We start from the raw sequence: 16,051 nt of genomic DNA, 5'->3' as shown, positions 1-16,051 counted from the left end.
GAGCCTTGCGCCTTAAGGGGGCAGGGGCAGGGGCTAAACCTAGTCTAAGCTAGGCCGGGTTGCGGGTGTGCCCGCGGGGTGAGGGGAGGCGGTGCCGGGACGGCCCCGCGACCGTGGACCGAGCCAAACGGAACCGAGCCGAACGTGGGTCGTGCGGCGCAGCCGGAAGGAGCGGGGCGGGGACGGAGCGGGGCGCAGCCGCGGGGTTGCGTGTCGGCGCCGGTGGAGCGGAGCGCCCGCACCTCAGGCTCGGCGGCAGCGGGTGAGTGCGGGGAAGGAGGGCGGGTGCTGAGGGGCTCTGTCCGCCCCCGCGGGGCGCCGGGCCGTCCTACTACCCTGCCGGGCCTGGCCTAGCTGAGCTGGGCTTGGCTGGGCCGGGCCTGGTCGGGGGTCTCCACGCGCCTGGGGAGGCCGCGGCCTCCGTGGGTCCGTGGGCAGCGCTCCCTGAGGCCAGGCCAGGCCTGCCTTGCGTTCCTCTGCCCCTCCGGGAGGGCCCCGGGGCTGGGGACTGCGGGCCCTGAGCCGCCCCCACTGCGTGGCTCCTCCGTGGGTGCCGCGGAGCCTTCGCGGCCCCGGCTCCGTCTCGCCCGGGGGCCTGGGGCGCTGGGGAGCGCCGGGTAAGCCTCAGCCTACAGCCGCTCCGCTGCCTTCTTCGGCTGGCCCGCGCGTTGTACCCGCCTGCCGGGATTTGTTCTGAGTGTTATTAATTCCACACAAATTATGACTTAATTTTTTTTTTATAGGCAGATAAATAACTGCAATAGGGCCTCCATTGAGAACGTGCTCTATGAACTGGTTTTTGTGAGCCGTGCCGTCCTCGCGGATAAACTGTTGGTTTGCTGTTTCAGATGTGCTTAAGATCTTTGCCGAATTCATACAGGCTGTCTCTGAGTTAAAGAGGTGATAGAACTAAATTTAAGTCATTTGCCATACGATATGTAATCTTTCTGGTTTTCAACCCAATTTGTAGTGGAGCAGCATGATGATTGCTCTTTCTGAAATCTCAGAGATGGCTTGCTATCAAAAAATTGATTAAAATACCCAGAGAAAATCTGTGGTTGTACCTCATTTTCAAACTCTGTCCCTTCCCTCAGCTCCTAAAATACTGCATCAAAGTGCAGTTTTGTATCATAGAACAAAGTCCTGTAGAAGAAGGCAGATAACATTTTATTCACTGAGCTTCTTAAGGATTTTGATTTTTGTTCTCTCTGGTAACATTTTACGATATCAAAATGATGGCATGTGGAATTATAACTTTAAGTGATCATGTTTAGATCCTCCTTGAAAAACTGCAACTATACCCTTAAGAGCAGACTTTAAGCTCTTGCTTACAAGTTGTGTTCTCAGGCTTACCTGGGGTGCAGGGTGGGTGCAGTTAGGCCGGGCAGAGGTCTCTTTCCTCGCTCTTGCTGACAGTACCCACCCAGGCCCAGCACAGTGTGTTTCCAGTTACTGCAAGAGCAGTTCAGTGTGGGTGTCACTGGTTTCTGTTTCCTAATTATTCCATAAAGGGATTTAAAATTGTCTTTAAAAGCCTGATAACCCCTCTTTATCTGCAGTTTCACAGACTTTGGAAGTAAGTGCTTTTCTAACTGGTTCAGAAGCAAAATTATTAATTTTTAGCTAGAAAAATGGAGGTTGAGAGCAGGGGGGCAGGACGTTCCCATTTTTTCAGAATATAAAAGAAATAAGTGTGAGTTTGCTTGCTTAGTCCTTGCTGTCAGCGACATTCCCTTTTGGGGGACTGGCTCAAGCTATTGCTAAAGCCACTGGGTGAGAATCCCGCATCCCCATGGTCAGAAGTGGTCTCCAATAAGCAAACCCTCTCCTTGGTCTATGGCGTGGCTTACAGGGCTCCCTGGGAGTTACCAAATGATACTTTGCTGATGCAATAACATCAGCTGGAGTCGTCGGAGACATTTTGAAGTGCTAGCCATCTGTTGTTGATGTGATGCTAGAAAATTAACTTCCATATTTCTGTTAAGTGGGTGCGAGTAAGTTGGTGATGTCTGTAAAAGTAGGTGGTGTCAAAAGACTGTCTCGTGTCCGGTACAGTTTTTCATTAAAAATTTATGTCTGCATGCAACTGGATTATTTTCAAGGGAACCCTTGAAATAACCTTAAAGTAGTAATTTTGTCTTATTGTGGCTTGTGAATGGTGATTGCCAGCGTTTTCATTGTTTTGCTTCTCTGGTGTTTTTAACATGGGCCTGAGAGTTTGACTCCGTGCACGCTGAGCGGCCTGGGCTTTCCCCTTCGTTCGGTGTAGCTCCATGACTTGGGTGTCTCAGCACTGTAACAACTCTTGATACCAATGCAGAGCTGCTATGGCTTTTTAATGCTTTGATTTGACACTGCTGAGAGTTATGTAGTTACTTTTCCTGTGTGGTAAGAGTAGATTTAATATCTCTCTTCAAATATTACCAATGTGCCTTTACAATTAGCTGTCCGTTTTTCCCCATTTTAAAAGTATTTTCCTTTAAGTGCTGCCAGCTGATACGGAGGCTGTTCTGGGTGTATTTGGATAGCTCCGTTTCTAACACCACTTTTCTTATGGTGATGGAAATTTAACCGATATTAATGCCACTTCAGCTGTGTTTGCAGACTCATCCTGTTCTCGCTTTAATAATATGAATCTTGCCCCTTAGAGTCTTTTCTATAATGCATAAAGATTTTTTTTTTGTTTTATCCATAAGTTTAATAGATGGAAAAGGTTAATACAGCTAAACACTGTGAAGTTATTCTCACCTCAGTAAACTGAGCGCTTCTCTTACATCACACTGTTTGCCCTGATTTGCAGGTTATTTGAGTCGATCGTTTTTCTAAGCCCCGTAGAGGCTTTTCTCGATCGGTATTTTGCTCAAGCAATAAATAAATCTGCTGACGTGTATGTCCTGCCGTGTTTGCTTATTCTTGACCTTTGCTTTTTAGCCGTGCAAGGGACAGTTTCAGTCATGACGTTGTGTAACTGGGTGTTTATGCATTGACAAGAGTATTTGATTTGTATTCTTAAAACTTGTGCCTGTTGCAGCCAATCAGTTGTTCAGAGGAACGCAGGATGTGTGTAAGGGTTTCAGGGTTAGTCAGAGAGAAACCAAGGACTCTTAGTGCTGTGTTGTCCTCGAGCAGAGAGGCAAATACGGGCTGAGAAGACTTTTTCCAGTGCAAGCAAATGTAATTAGAATATTCTTTCCTCCTCCTTCCAGATTATCTTTCTGTGATATACCTGTTGTTGTGGAGTGGAGAAACTGTTGCTGTGAGTGTAATTGCTATGACAGGTGCCTGGATTTTGATCTGGTTGTGACCTGTGTTTTGAGTAGTGTCTTGTGCTCCAGGGTCAGAGCTGACCTAAAGTCATCTTGTGACCTCCCCCAGGTACTGCTGCAGTGTCGAAATGAGCACAGCGAGACAGCCTGCAGTGGTGTGGATGCCTCTGCCAGCCGCACTTAGCAGCACAGTCCAGTTTCTCGAGGGTAGTCAGACTCCAGCATTTCTTGACGTTAGCAGGGCTTACGCACTCCAGTAGGATTTAGCTGGCTAAATGCCTCTAAGGATGTTGCCCTTTAGTCTTTCAAGAGGTTTTCATGCTAGATACTAATTCACTGTGTCAAACTGGTGCTTTCAGCATGGTTATCCTCACCTTAGATAATGAGGAAATGAAGATGAAAGCTAAGAAATGAATTGCTCATGGCTGTGCAGTGAACCTAGTGATGGCTTTATTCTTACGCCCCAAAGCATTGCTGTGGCAGTAGTGGCGGTTCCTCCTCTGTGCTCCCTGCCCTCCTGGGCACTCAAGGTGTGCCAAAGCTCCCTTGACACCTCTGCTGCAGCCAGTTGTTTGCAGACAGCCCTGTCTTTGGTGGCAAAGGGTTTTTTTCTGGGGCAGGAACAAATGGATTCGTCAGTCTGTGCTATCCATCCTGGCCACTTGCTTCTTTCCCAGGGATGAGCATAACAGCCTTATATTTTTTAACCATACAACAAAGAAGGGGTATCTGCTACCAGGATGAAGCTCTGCTACTCCGCAAAGGGTGTCCCGCCTGTGATGGTTGCCTGAAGTTGGCTGATGGTTGTATGGCACAACTAGAGCATTGGTTATAGTCATCCTGGCTGCTCTCAGCTCGGCCTTCTGTTCTTGAACCAAAGCTGAAGGATTTCAGTGGGAAACATGGTGTTCTAGAGTCCTTTTTTTTGAACATAAGTTTTGCATGTAAAGTTTAAATTGTGGCAGCCTGTGCAGGGCAGTACGGGAGGTCCTGGTCTTTGAATGGCAATTCCAGTGCTTTGTGCTAAGTAGTTGTTTCCCATTACAGGCCAAACAGACAGGTTCTGTGCAGACAATAGGGATTTATTTGGTATGAAACTTCTCCAGATTCAACTTCACAAACTTATTCACCCCTTATCGCCTCTGCTTCAAAACCCCAGGAGCTCCCAAGGGCGGCTGGAGCACTGACATCCCACTATTGCGTGCTCAGAAGTACCACTTCTCCCCAGTTGAAAAGTTTATGTGAAGGCCCCATTTGAACATCCCATTGGTGGAACATCACACAGCTCCATCAAACGGTGCTTAAAATTATTTTTACTTCTTGCAAAGAATTCTGTCTATGTAGTGTTTTCCAAGGACAGGAAAAGGTCTTTGATGTTGAATCACAAGGTCTGGATTCTGTGTTCCATTTCTACGCTAATTTTCTAATGTGTCCTGGGGTCACTTAATTGGTCCATGATACAGTTTACCAAAACTAAATGGTTTTTTATTTTTCACCCAGGATTTTGGATTACTTTTGATACCTATAAATATCTTACAATGTTTAATACGCTGTTCTGACAGATCTTAAATGCGTTCTATTTTCTGTTTATTTCAGACCATAAGATTCAGATATGTCCTTCATATTTGATTGGATTTACAGTGGTTTCAGTAGCGTATTACAGTTTTTAGGTAAGTTTTTATTGTTTGGGGTTTTCCTTTCTGCTATTCTTGTATAAAATGTCTGTTCACCTCTGTTATCTTCAAACATAGCCGCTGGTTAAATAATAATATTTGGTTTGGTGTATATTCAGTATCACTCAAACAAAAGGTTTGCTTATCAATAGTGAGTATTTCCAGAGTAAGCTCTCCACTCAATCTTACATTAATCCTTTAACCTCTTGAGAAAACTACATTTTCTTTCATGAACATAATAGGTTTGATTTTTTTTTTTAAATCATGCTACATTTAAGCAGGTAATTCAGTTGACTTTTATGGTGTTTCTCCTGATTTTTCTCTGCTATAAAGAACTGAACTCAGTTATTTTAGCTCTGTTCTCTTGCGCATGAGGATATCACTTGAGAATCCAGATATGAGGGACTGTCCACAAAAAATTAGTGCTGGATATTGAAGCCCTTCCTTATGTTCAGCAATGCATTATTCTGTGACTGGTGTCACTGAGATTGGTGTGAAACTTCACCAGCATCTGCTGAACAGCCTCAGGAAAGTATTCCCTGGCAAAAAGAGTCTGCAATCCATATCATTCCAAGGTGAAATAATAGCTTATGCAAAATAGGAGGAAAAAAGGGGTGGGGAGGAAATGCAACCAGGAGGAAAAGGAATGTTAGGGTACCAGAAAAAGGAACAGAAGTTGCAGATCACGTAGGTAAAAGGCACAAATTACAAGTTCAAAGGATTTTATGGAAGTGGATAAAAAGCATCTGAGATTAAGGAACGATGGCAAGCTGTGCCACCTGCCTTTTATCAGTTGAAAGTTTAAACTTTTTTGCTGAATGTTAGACCCTTGGCCTGCTATCGAAATACAAGCCAGTGAAATTTTAACTAAGTTGACTAATCTTTCTTATCTCCTCTTACTTAGCTGAGCTGTGATTACTGCCCACTAGCCCGCTTTCCCATTCCTGTGCTTGCAAAGTCTAATTCTGGTGAAAGGTACTGGAGCTTGAAGTAGGAAGGAGAATTGCGTTCAATATGTCCCTCTTACTCTAAAAGAAACACTTTCCCTTTTCACTCTTGTGTACAGTTGAAGAAGGCTGACTATAACATCTGGGAAACTGCCCGCAGTTCCCTGTGCTGTCCTGTCAGCAGGCTGAGAAGTTCACTTTATGAAGCACATCTTTGCACACATACTTTTAGAATGTACAAAGAATCTTACTTTTTTAATATATATAGATTAAAAATCTGGTCTTGGTATAACTAATAGCTGAAGTGTTGGTGCTTGTTTGTTTTGGGTTTCTATGAAAAACACTTGGGAAGTGTGAAATGTTTCAGAGAAAGCAGTGGTACCTGATTTGGGAGCAAAGGCTCCCGGATGTCCAGGCTGAGAGTGGCAAAACTATTATTGTTTTACTGTGGTTTGGTAGGGGTTTAACTCGTAAGGTAAGTGTGAACTCGAGTTTCTCCTGTGACATAAATTAATATATGAGAATGTTTGTCAACTCCTCCTTTCTCTGTAAAGATTAGTACTTTCTCGTCCACTCTGTAGTTTAATAGTTAATATATATTTGGGCATGCAAGGAGGTAGGTTTGGGAAGTAAGAGTTGTTGTATTTGAAAGAACTGTGAAGACACTCTACAGTATCTGTAGTAACAAAGTTCACTGATTAAATAAGCTGAGGAATATGAAAGAATATTTATTCCCACAAGCTGCAAAACATGCCATGCTGGAATGTGATCCCAGAGATTAGTCTAAAGGCAGGGGGAGAGGTGAGCAAACACCAGCGGTGTAAAGGTCAGACAGACAGAGGCGTGTATGCCCATGTAATGCTGCGGTATCAACGGGACTGTCCAAGTAGCCACCTGTGCAACAGCATCACTTAAAATCCCACCAAATAAAACACATCTGAGGATAACACATTAGATAAGAAAAGCGAGGGCTCCAGAAACTGATGTTACTGGCTCGGTGCTGCCTGCTAGCCTCCTTGCGTAGAGAGACCCAGGGCGGCTGTCAGTGTGCCCTTTGGACGGCCACCAGCCGCTTGCCCGCGGCCCCGAGGCGCAGCGCGGCACGCCAGTGCGTGGTTTGCAGATCAGGAGGGTTGGTTGTGCTTGCGGAGACAGTGAGGTTAAGTGTAGGGACTGCAGCGATGGGACGGTTGAGCTTCAACAGTGAAATCTGATTGTGTACTTCACAAAATGTTTCTGTATCACCACAGTGGGGGTAAAATAAACTGTTCTTCAGCATATTGCAAAGTACCACAATACTGTGGCGTTATACAGTAGAAGATTCTGGTGACTTAAGAACGCCAACATTACAATATTTGGCTGTATTTGCAGTTCTTTTGCAGAAAGAAGAGAGATTCCTGTTAGGAATGTAGCCCAGTTTTGCTTTTAAAGAGATGTAATTTCAGCACATACATATATTTCACCACCACCACCCCCTGTAAGTGCTCTGCCCCCTTCAGCACTCCTGAAGGCCGTGGGATCAGCAGTGGCTCCTAAGGAGATGTACAGTGCGTAGTATCCAGCCACAGCTCTTTGAAGAGGGAGTAAGGGAAGATTTTTCTCCTTAAAGCCAAAGCTAAGAGGCTCTTACTTCAGTAGTTTTTTCAGCACAGAATGTGATTTTTTTTTTTAAAATGAAATTTGTCGTAAAAATGTTTTGCTTTGAATGTCAATCAGTTTGAAGCAGTGAAAAATAAGCCTGGCATAGGATGTAGCGTTGGCAAGTTTAAGAGAATCACTCCTTGATAACCTCAAACTTAAGAAAATAAGAGTGTTCATGCTTTACACATCCTTCCTCTCCCTCACAGCAACTGTTGCATTTACTGGGGTTACAAGCAGGGGAAAAAAGCGGGGGGGAAAGCATTTTTATCAAGATGACAATTGGTGAAAATAAAGTTTCTTATTCCTCTTATGAAAGCATTATCGCATGACAGCAAGCGTGTCAGAACTGCCCTGATGATGCCATTTAGGGTATAGCCATACAGTTTAGCTGGGGATATGGGTGAATGTTATGTTTTGTCAAAATAATGTATGAACAAACATGAAAGAATTAATACATATACTAATTATGACTATTGACATTGAAATTAATTTCTCTGAAATATACCCGTTGAGGTCTGAACTTTCTTTTTGCCCCGAACAAGTTTTTTGTCAGAATTCGAGATAGCCGAACAAAACCCCCTCTGCTCAGGTTCAGGATGGCCTGTATTTCTGAGCCCACTGTCAGCACTGTACCTGCGTGCCCCTCTCTCCATCACCTGTGAGCAAAACTGTCCTTTCGCTGGGGCAGAGTAAATCTATGCTGGCAAACCTTGGTCCTGTTTTGTTGTGGTTTTCCTAAGATAACATAAATGCATTTACATGAGTGACACGTTGACATCAGTCGTGTGCCTCTCCCCCACTAAGCGTCCCGTAAGCTGCACATGGCACACGTAGTGCAGCAGGCACATGAGCAAGTGTGAATGTAGTTTGTACAAGTAGAACACGGGTAAAGGGCATTGATAAAGTGCGGCGGAGCTTGGCCAGTCTGTATTCTGTATGATGACTTTTGTCTCTGTACTCCTGGGAGCAAAATTATCTAGCACTAGAAACCAACTCCTACCGGTTCACTGATTAATCACTAGGTCCTTCTTTGTTCTAGGACTGTACAAGAAATCAGGAAAACTAGTGTTTCTTGGACTGGACAATGCTGGAAAAACCACGCTGCTGCATATGCTCAAAGATGACAGACTGGGGCAACACGTCCCCACGTTACACCCCAGTAAGTTAATATTGCTGGCTCCATAGCTAGGATGTATATAATGTGTTGTAGGAAAAGCAGGATCTGATTATATATCGTAAGACCAACAGTATAACTGGGGAGAAACACAGGCATTTCTGGGATTATAATCTTTATGTAGTTCAAGTAATATTCAGAAAGATGTGTACAGGATAGTTCTGTGCGGTATACTTAAAATTAAGGAGTGAGTAACAAGCAGAATGATGGAGCTGAGAGTCTAGATTAGGGAAGCTGTGGGAAACTGGGGCTTGCAGTGTTTGGGAACAGCTCCTCTTTGCAGCTGGAAAATTAGCATTTCTGTACACTGAGACTTTTTTCTTTTGGCTCAGAGGTTGCTATGTAATTGTTATCTGGGTAGTCCTGCAGGAGAAAAAGTTCAACACAGGTTAAAAATGTGGACTGATGAAGTCCAGTAAGGAGGTGAGAAATGGGGAAAGGATGTGAAGAGGAGAAACTCTGAACAGTATTGTACGTGAAATGCCATCTTTGTGGCAAACCAGATGCCAGAGCCAACTGTTGTTTGTGTAATGTGTAGGGATAAATAATGTACAAATATTCTCTGCTATTCATAGCATTGTAGATATTTCGTATGTGTTTTAACAACAAAATGCTATTAACCATTAAATGAATGTCATTGATTTTGAGAGAGAGAAGGTATTGCTCTGATTTGTTTCTTGAATAAAGAAATACTGAAAAGACCCAAGGCAGAAAGTAAAATCTACATGCTAGAAGGTTAGACTGTTCTAACGCACTGCATAATCTTCACAGAGAACATAATTCTGTTCTAATTTCATAATTTCTAGCTTCAGAAGAGCTGACAATTGCTGGCATGACTTTCACTACCTTCGATCTGGGTGGACATGCTCAAGGTGGGAGAATACGCTGACTCACTGCACTGAGTTAAGAGTTGTCTACAGTCCGTTCGCTTCGGATCAGAAATAAGACCATGGTGCAAAGATCGACTTCCCACACTCTTTGACAGTATAAAAATCATTACTGCTCTGTTGTCAGTCCCCACCATTTATCACAAATCCCAAGTACAATTTGGCAAGAGCTGCAGTCAAGCATAAATTTTTAATCGAGATCTGTATTTTGAGGAGGATTCTGTACTTTGAATCACTTACATCTGCCTTTAAACTTTATGCTTCAAACTTACCTTTGTTGACATAATTCTTGGGGAAACACAAGAAGTTTTGGTACATCAATGTGCCTGTGGGATGGAGTGGTAAAAATTGAAATCGCATCCTGAAGGCAGGCAACATAAGCTAAGACTTAAAAAAAATCCTGTTGTTTCTTAATTACTGATGTGCATCGCTCTGAATTTTGGGATAATTTCCTTTTGTGCTTTTTATTCACATCTTCCTTGTAGCTCGCAGAGTGTGGAAAAACTATCTGCCTGCAATTAATGGCATTGTGTTCTTGGTGGACTGTGCAGATCATGAAAGATTGCTTGAATCAAAAGAAGAACTTGATGTAAGTTTAATTAAGTTTTTGAAAGTTTTGACTTCAACTTCTAAGAAATAAATTCCCAGTATCTACCAGAGCTCTGCTGCCACCTGGACATGAGTGGTAGCAATTTGACTTTCTATATTGTAAATTAATCTCTCCTCCTTTCTCCTTTCCTTTGTAGTCACTAATGACAGATGAAACTATTGCTAATGTGCCTATCCTAATTCTTGGTAACAAGATTGACAGACCTGAAGCCATTAGTGAAGAGAGGTTACGAGAGATGTTTGGCCTGTATGGTCAGACAACAGGAAAGGTAATGCTCCTTTGCTTTTTTTTTCCCTTGTGGCTTTGTGGTGGTTTGTTGTGTTTTTTTTTTTTAGGGAGTTTGCCTTATTTGTGTGTTGGCTCCAGTTCACTCCAAGTACACAAAATAAATGGGTATTAATTTATAAAGTACCTGGTACCCAATAACTGTATATGGAATGAATTCATTGTGGAGTCTCTGTTGTGTGTGTTAGATGCACCTCTACTACAACTTTTTTACAAGATATCTAATACGACATTTTTTAAAGGAAAACTCAATTGTACTTAGGATATTTTTTAGTACTTCAACTTTCTTATGCAGTACTTTAAAAGGATGAGCAAGTTTTCAGAGACTATAGCTCTAGTGAGAACTGTAAGACAAAACTGGATAAAGTCTTTCAGTAGGTGACTTTTCTCATTGAAAGTGCAGACTTAGCACAATTTAGTAATTAACATGTATGCCTAAAGCTTAGAAATAGATTTACACCATTGTAGATGCCTGAGTTTGTAAGTTGCGAGGAAAAAGTTCCTGCTAGCATCGGTAGCAACTAGGCAAATATATATTATGGATCTTCATGACATTTCAACTCTTAATTTAAAGCAAACAGAGTGTACTGCTTGTAGGAGACATTTGGGTACAGGACACTAGAAACAAGTTGCTCTGTTGTCCTTTGCCCTTGGAAAGACAAGTCTCCGCAGCTGACAAAGCCATTGCAGTGTGGCTTTGGTCCCAGCTCCCATTAGATGACCAGCAGCTTGGCTCCACTGAGGAGGGCACCTGGGCTTGTAATTCCTTGTTTCCTCTAAGAGTATTTACTCTTAGATGCTTCCCTTAAAGTGCGGTGCCAGTCGGAGCTTAGGTTGAGCAGGAACAAGTCTTCACCTTCTTGTTTTCCACAAAAAGAGAGAATTGCGCAGGTTAGTTTTAGAGTAGGTGTAATGGGCTATAAACAGTCACTACTGACTTTTATTGGGTTGTTGTGTCTTGCCCTGGTTTTTACAACACTGCACATAGTCTGTGAAGTATGGATACTGTTGTGACTCTCCAGTTGAGCAACAGCTTTATCGCACTGATCTTGGCAAGCGAGCACCTTGCTCTCTTGCTATGGTCAGGCTGCAAATGTTCTTTTTAATCTGGTTGGAAAGCTATTGGAAACCGAGCGGGGAGCTGTGACTGAAAACTAAGTATAAGCTGTCAAATTCTCTGTGCACGTGCTTGCTGTTGAGCTCTGGTTTCATGTGCTTCACTCTCTCCAAATGTGGATGCATGTGAAAACGTGGTCAGTGTGTTTCTCAAGTGACTATTATCTTAGTAACATGTACGAGTTTCAGATGAGTTTATTTTCTAAAATTCCAGTATCCAGCACAAATTAAATAATGGCATGCCATAGAAACAATTGTCCGTGTAAAGTAGCAGTCGTGTTATAATGATACTGTAACTCGGAGCGCTTCCTTCTCTCTGCAGGGCAGTATACCATTGAAAGAACTGAACGCAAGGCCTCTAGAAGTGTTTATGTGCAGCGTGCTAAAGAGACAAGGCTATGGAGAAGGCTTCCGTTGGATGGCACAGTACATTGATTAATGCCAAAATTGCATCAGTACATTCTGTCCCGTGTCTGAATATTAAGTCTGCTCCTTATTTGATCACTCAGTGTACGTAACTTGAATTCATTTGACTGTTTAGTTATAAAAATATACATTTTTAGCTAATTATATCACGTATGGTAAATTGTGTGAGGATTGAAAAATTATTTCAAGCAAGTTTATAAGTTTAAGTACCACAACCTGTGAGCTTTCTAATTCCATGCAACATTCTTCTGCAGCTTTTAATTTAACAAGTCTCCGGTACCATTTTTGGTCAGAGCAACTTTCCAGTACAGTATGTTTGAATGCACTTTTTAACAGCTACAAACATGTGAAAAATATTTAATGCTTATGTTAAATTTTTTTATGTACTTTTTTGAAACTGGTTTTATAACTTTAGAGTATATAACCATCTTTCAAGGAATAATAAATAATTAGTTGATGGATAATTGCATGATGCCTTACGGTTTTCAATAATATACTTTCTTATGCAACGTCATGCAATAAATTTAAATCCAGTTTTTGGCAACTTTAATGGAAGATGTTTCATTTTAATGTGTCTTAATTAGTGAGGCTGCCTGATGATCTGAATATGTGGGATATTCTCCTGAAACACAGAAGGCCACAAAGAAGTTTCATTGTATGTTAAAGTGTTTTTTTCAGACTACCAAACTGCATTTATTTTAGGATTTTGCAGTAGTGAAAGAAAAATCTAGTCCAATGCCCTTATAACCACCACCTTTAAAAAGTACAAATAATGTAAATCAGCTGTGCCATTGTGGGTCTTGAACAAAAGTGGTCTTGCTCTACTGGTCTCTCGAATTAAACCCCTGAAGTGACACTAGAAATACAGGGGGTTTTTTCTGAAGAAATCAATAACACCACCGCACTAAATATTCTATTCCTAATTTAATTAGATTTGGGGTCTGCCAGAAGATTTGCCTGTGCAACTGCCAGGGGAAAAAAAACAGTTGCCATCGCTGCTTGTGAAACTTTATCAGCCCACACCCAGTCAGCCAATTTTATTTTTGGTGGTTTGAACTGGGACAAGAGGGATTGTTTTCTGTGTTTTTTGCCCTGAAACCTAGCCAGCGTGGCAGCTGCTGGCTGCCCAGGCGGCTTATTTGTGGGGTAAAACTTGGTTATCTGCAGTCCTTTTTCCCAGACTTCTGTTTTTCCCCATCTTTGGGCACATTAGTTCCCTGAGGAGAAAGCAGGTTATTTTTGATGGGATGTTGAAGCACGTGTGTCTTGTCAGTGTCTTGTTGATGCTGGCTGAGACTGCCACAGAGCTGTGGTTGGTGTTTCCATGTGCTGAGTGTGTTTTACTCTAATCTGTCAAACGCAGGTAGGGTTTCAGCCCAGGAGTCACCATTTCACCCTGATAAGTTTGAGTTTTGCTGCGTAGTTTGTTTCCCCCTTGTAAGAGTACGAACTGCTGCAAGTGCTTTGCTGAATCCCTTTTACTCACCATTGAGGGTCTTCAAAATACTTTAGGCCTTATGTTTCCAGTATCCATGGCAGCAAATGTATTTCTGACTGGTTTGATTTCAGAAGTAATGTTGTCTCTTGACCTGCTGGGCTTGAATCTCAGATTTAAAGCCTATAGCATCATAGCAAATAAATGAGACTTATTCCTTGCCCAGATCTGAACTTGTATGATCGAGTATTGATGATCAGTTCCCCACAGTCCTAGATTGTTCGTCTGAGTAAGATGAATAATTCAGAACCTAACTAATGTAAATGGTAACTGAGTTTATTACTGCACGATTATATGCAAAGTTTTAAGCCTAGTTTGTGCGTGGTGAAGTTCAGAGTGACAGTATCAGATAGCTTTTCCAAATGTCCAACATAAGAGAATTCTGCATTTAAACTAGCGCTCAGCTGTCGAGTCCAGTCTCTGTTGCATAAATCAAGCCAGAGGTAAGAAACAGCCTCTCACCAGCGTGTGGACAATATGTGAGTCTTTACTACCTACAGCTGTTATGTAGGGGACATGCCTGGGGTTTTTTGACTCTAGACTTTTCTGACGATGGTTATAATGCAGAGAACAACAGCGAAACCAGACGGTGTAAATATTAAAAATACTACTGCCGTCACACTGTGATGTTGATGTGGGAGACTTGGGACTGTGGTGTCTGTGCTTATGGAAATGAAGCTGGAGCTGGAGGTGTTCTGCTGCAGACCGCTTCCACGGGCTGAGCCATGGTGTGGGCACAAAGAGGTCCCCTTCACCTGCTCTTCCAACCAACTGTGAATAACATTAGCAGTAAGGAAAGGGACGATAGTATTAAGAATTAAAAAAGAAGGGAGGTGGTACTGCTTTAGACGTGTGTGTTAAGAGTAATTCTTAGAATTATGGAAATACTCAGATTTCATGTTTCCTACTGTAGGTGGCTAGTTTAAATGTGGTTGTAATAAGGGCATGAAGAAATCTGGACCTTGCATTTTATCCACCTGGGTACTATAATGGTTCCCATTGTGGGAATAGCTGATAAACACTCGGTTAAATACACAAATAATCTTGCTCTGTTTCGTTTCATTCACTAGAAGAAGTATCTTTCTTCTGTAGTTTACGTTCTGTTGTGCACATGAATGTGAATGGGTGTTGTGCGTCTTTGTGTGAAGACTTCATTAATAGACAAATATACTGATGATTGTTTTTTCTGGTGGTTTTCATCCCCACCCCCCTCCACATCCCCCTGGTCATTTATTTCCGGAGGTTGCTTACTCCTGTGGTTGTGACCAGTCTTAAAGAAAGCCACATTCACGTTTGGGTCCGACTTCTATGGTTGGGTTTTATTTTTGCACTCTTGACTATGCAGATTTCAATTAAACATCACTTTAAAGAATGTGAAAAAGAAAACTCATTAATAAAGATGTTATTTATGAAGTGTCTCATTTTGTTTTTACATCGCAGCAGTTCTTTAAGAAAAATTAATGTCGATTTCTAAGATACTAATAACCGCTTCTGACAAAGTGGCCCCGTGTGCTGATATCTATGGGTTGAATAAGATACATTTTGCTTGGATTTAATTAAAACTTGGGGTTTAGTATGTATTATGTAACTGAGAGGCATTGCTGTATTTCAGTCTTGGTTTAATAAATATTTCAGCAACAATTATTGGTACTGGAGACAGGAAGGATCTTTGAGCTTTTGCATTTATCCTCTTGCTGGATCAAGATGTTAATGTTCAGTATTCAGGTACTGTCTGTGATGTGCCAAAGTTGACCTATGGCATTCACTGGAATACAATACCTGCGTGCATGGGAGCTTTATTGTATTTTAATAATTGGAATAATAGGACATTTGGCATCCACTTATTCAGAGCTAAAATCAGGTCAGAAAATGATGGTGGTGGTTTCCAGTCCCAGTGAATTCCCAGGTCTGCTTGAAGTCAAATTGTTCTTCTCTCTTGTACTGTCCGAGTATTTGGCTGTTACCAAAGTCCAGTATTTCTGTTGACTACAACGTGCTGAGATTTAGTGTAGGTAATGTCATTGTTAGTTATGGACTTACGAGTTACATTAAAAACAGCCTAATCCACTGGCTGTCAGTGGGGACATGTAACTTACTTGCACTTAGATAAACCGCTCCTTGCACTAGTATCTGTGTGGAACTAAACGTTTTCTGTTTTGAAATGTTGAGTGCGCTAATGTTTAAAAGCATAATTTATATAATAAATTACAGGAGAAAAGCTAAAGATGAAAGTGTTCTTAAACACGTTCTTAATGTGGTGTTTGTTATTATGTTATCCCACCCCATGCTTGAAATTTAAGTATTGGGAATTAATAAAATTCTGACTAGGAATTTGAAGAAAGAGTTTTAAACAGGTCGGTCTTGTCAAGTTATCAAACCCAGGAAAAAAGTACGTGAGCTAATTTAGTACCTGATCTAGTAGTGAGTTTGGGTTTGTTCAGCTGGGTATAATAATAATTCCCTTTCTTCTCAGCTAGGGTTTGTGTGCATGGAAGCAAGTCCTCTGCTCGGAAAACTCTTTGAGCATGGCA

At 42.0% G+C, this 16,051-nt stretch overlaps 1 protein-coding gene across 1 annotated transcript; it reads left to right on the top strand.

Moving 5' to 3' along the window:
- Positions 1 to 39: 39 nt before the first annotated feature.
- SAR1B (secretion associated Ras related GTPase 1B) lies at positions 40 to 14,941 on the top strand. The gene is made up of 7 exons (XM_064458326.1): positions 40 to 262; positions 4,863 to 4,936; positions 8,567 to 8,686; positions 9,508 to 9,573; positions 10,074 to 10,177; positions 10,335 to 10,466; positions 11,922 to 14,941. Exons 2-7 carry the CDS (start codon positions 4,879 to 4,881, stop codon positions 12,036 to 12,038), a joined length of 597 nt encoding a protein of 198 aa, XP_064314396.1. The 5' UTR covers positions 40 to 262; positions 4,863 to 4,878; the 3' UTR covers positions 12,039 to 14,941.
- Positions 14,942 to 16,051: the final 1,110 nt, after the last annotated feature.

This window comes from Phalacrocorax carbo, chromosome 8 (genome assembly GCF_963921805.1).
Source record: "Phalacrocorax carbo chromosome 8, bPhaCar2.1, whole genome shotgun sequence".
NCBI classification, from domain to species: Eukaryota; Metazoa; Chordata; class Aves; order Suliformes; family Phalacrocoracidae; genus Phalacrocorax; species Phalacrocorax carbo.
This window is presented reverse-complemented; position numbering and strand designations above follow the sequence as displayed.

Coding starts and splice junctions, on each gene's coding strand:
- SAR1B (XM_064458326.1), top strand. CDS start 4,879: ATGTCCTTCATATTTGATTGGATTTACAGTGGTTTCAGTAGCGTATTA. Junction 8,687..9,507: donor CGTCCCCACGTTACACCCCA/GTAAGTTAATAT, acceptor CATAATTTCTAG/CTTCAGAAGAGCTGACAATT. Junction 10,178..10,334: donor AATCAAAAGAAGAACTTGAT/GTAAGTTTAATT, acceptor TTTCCTTTGTAG/TCACTAATGACAGATGAAAC.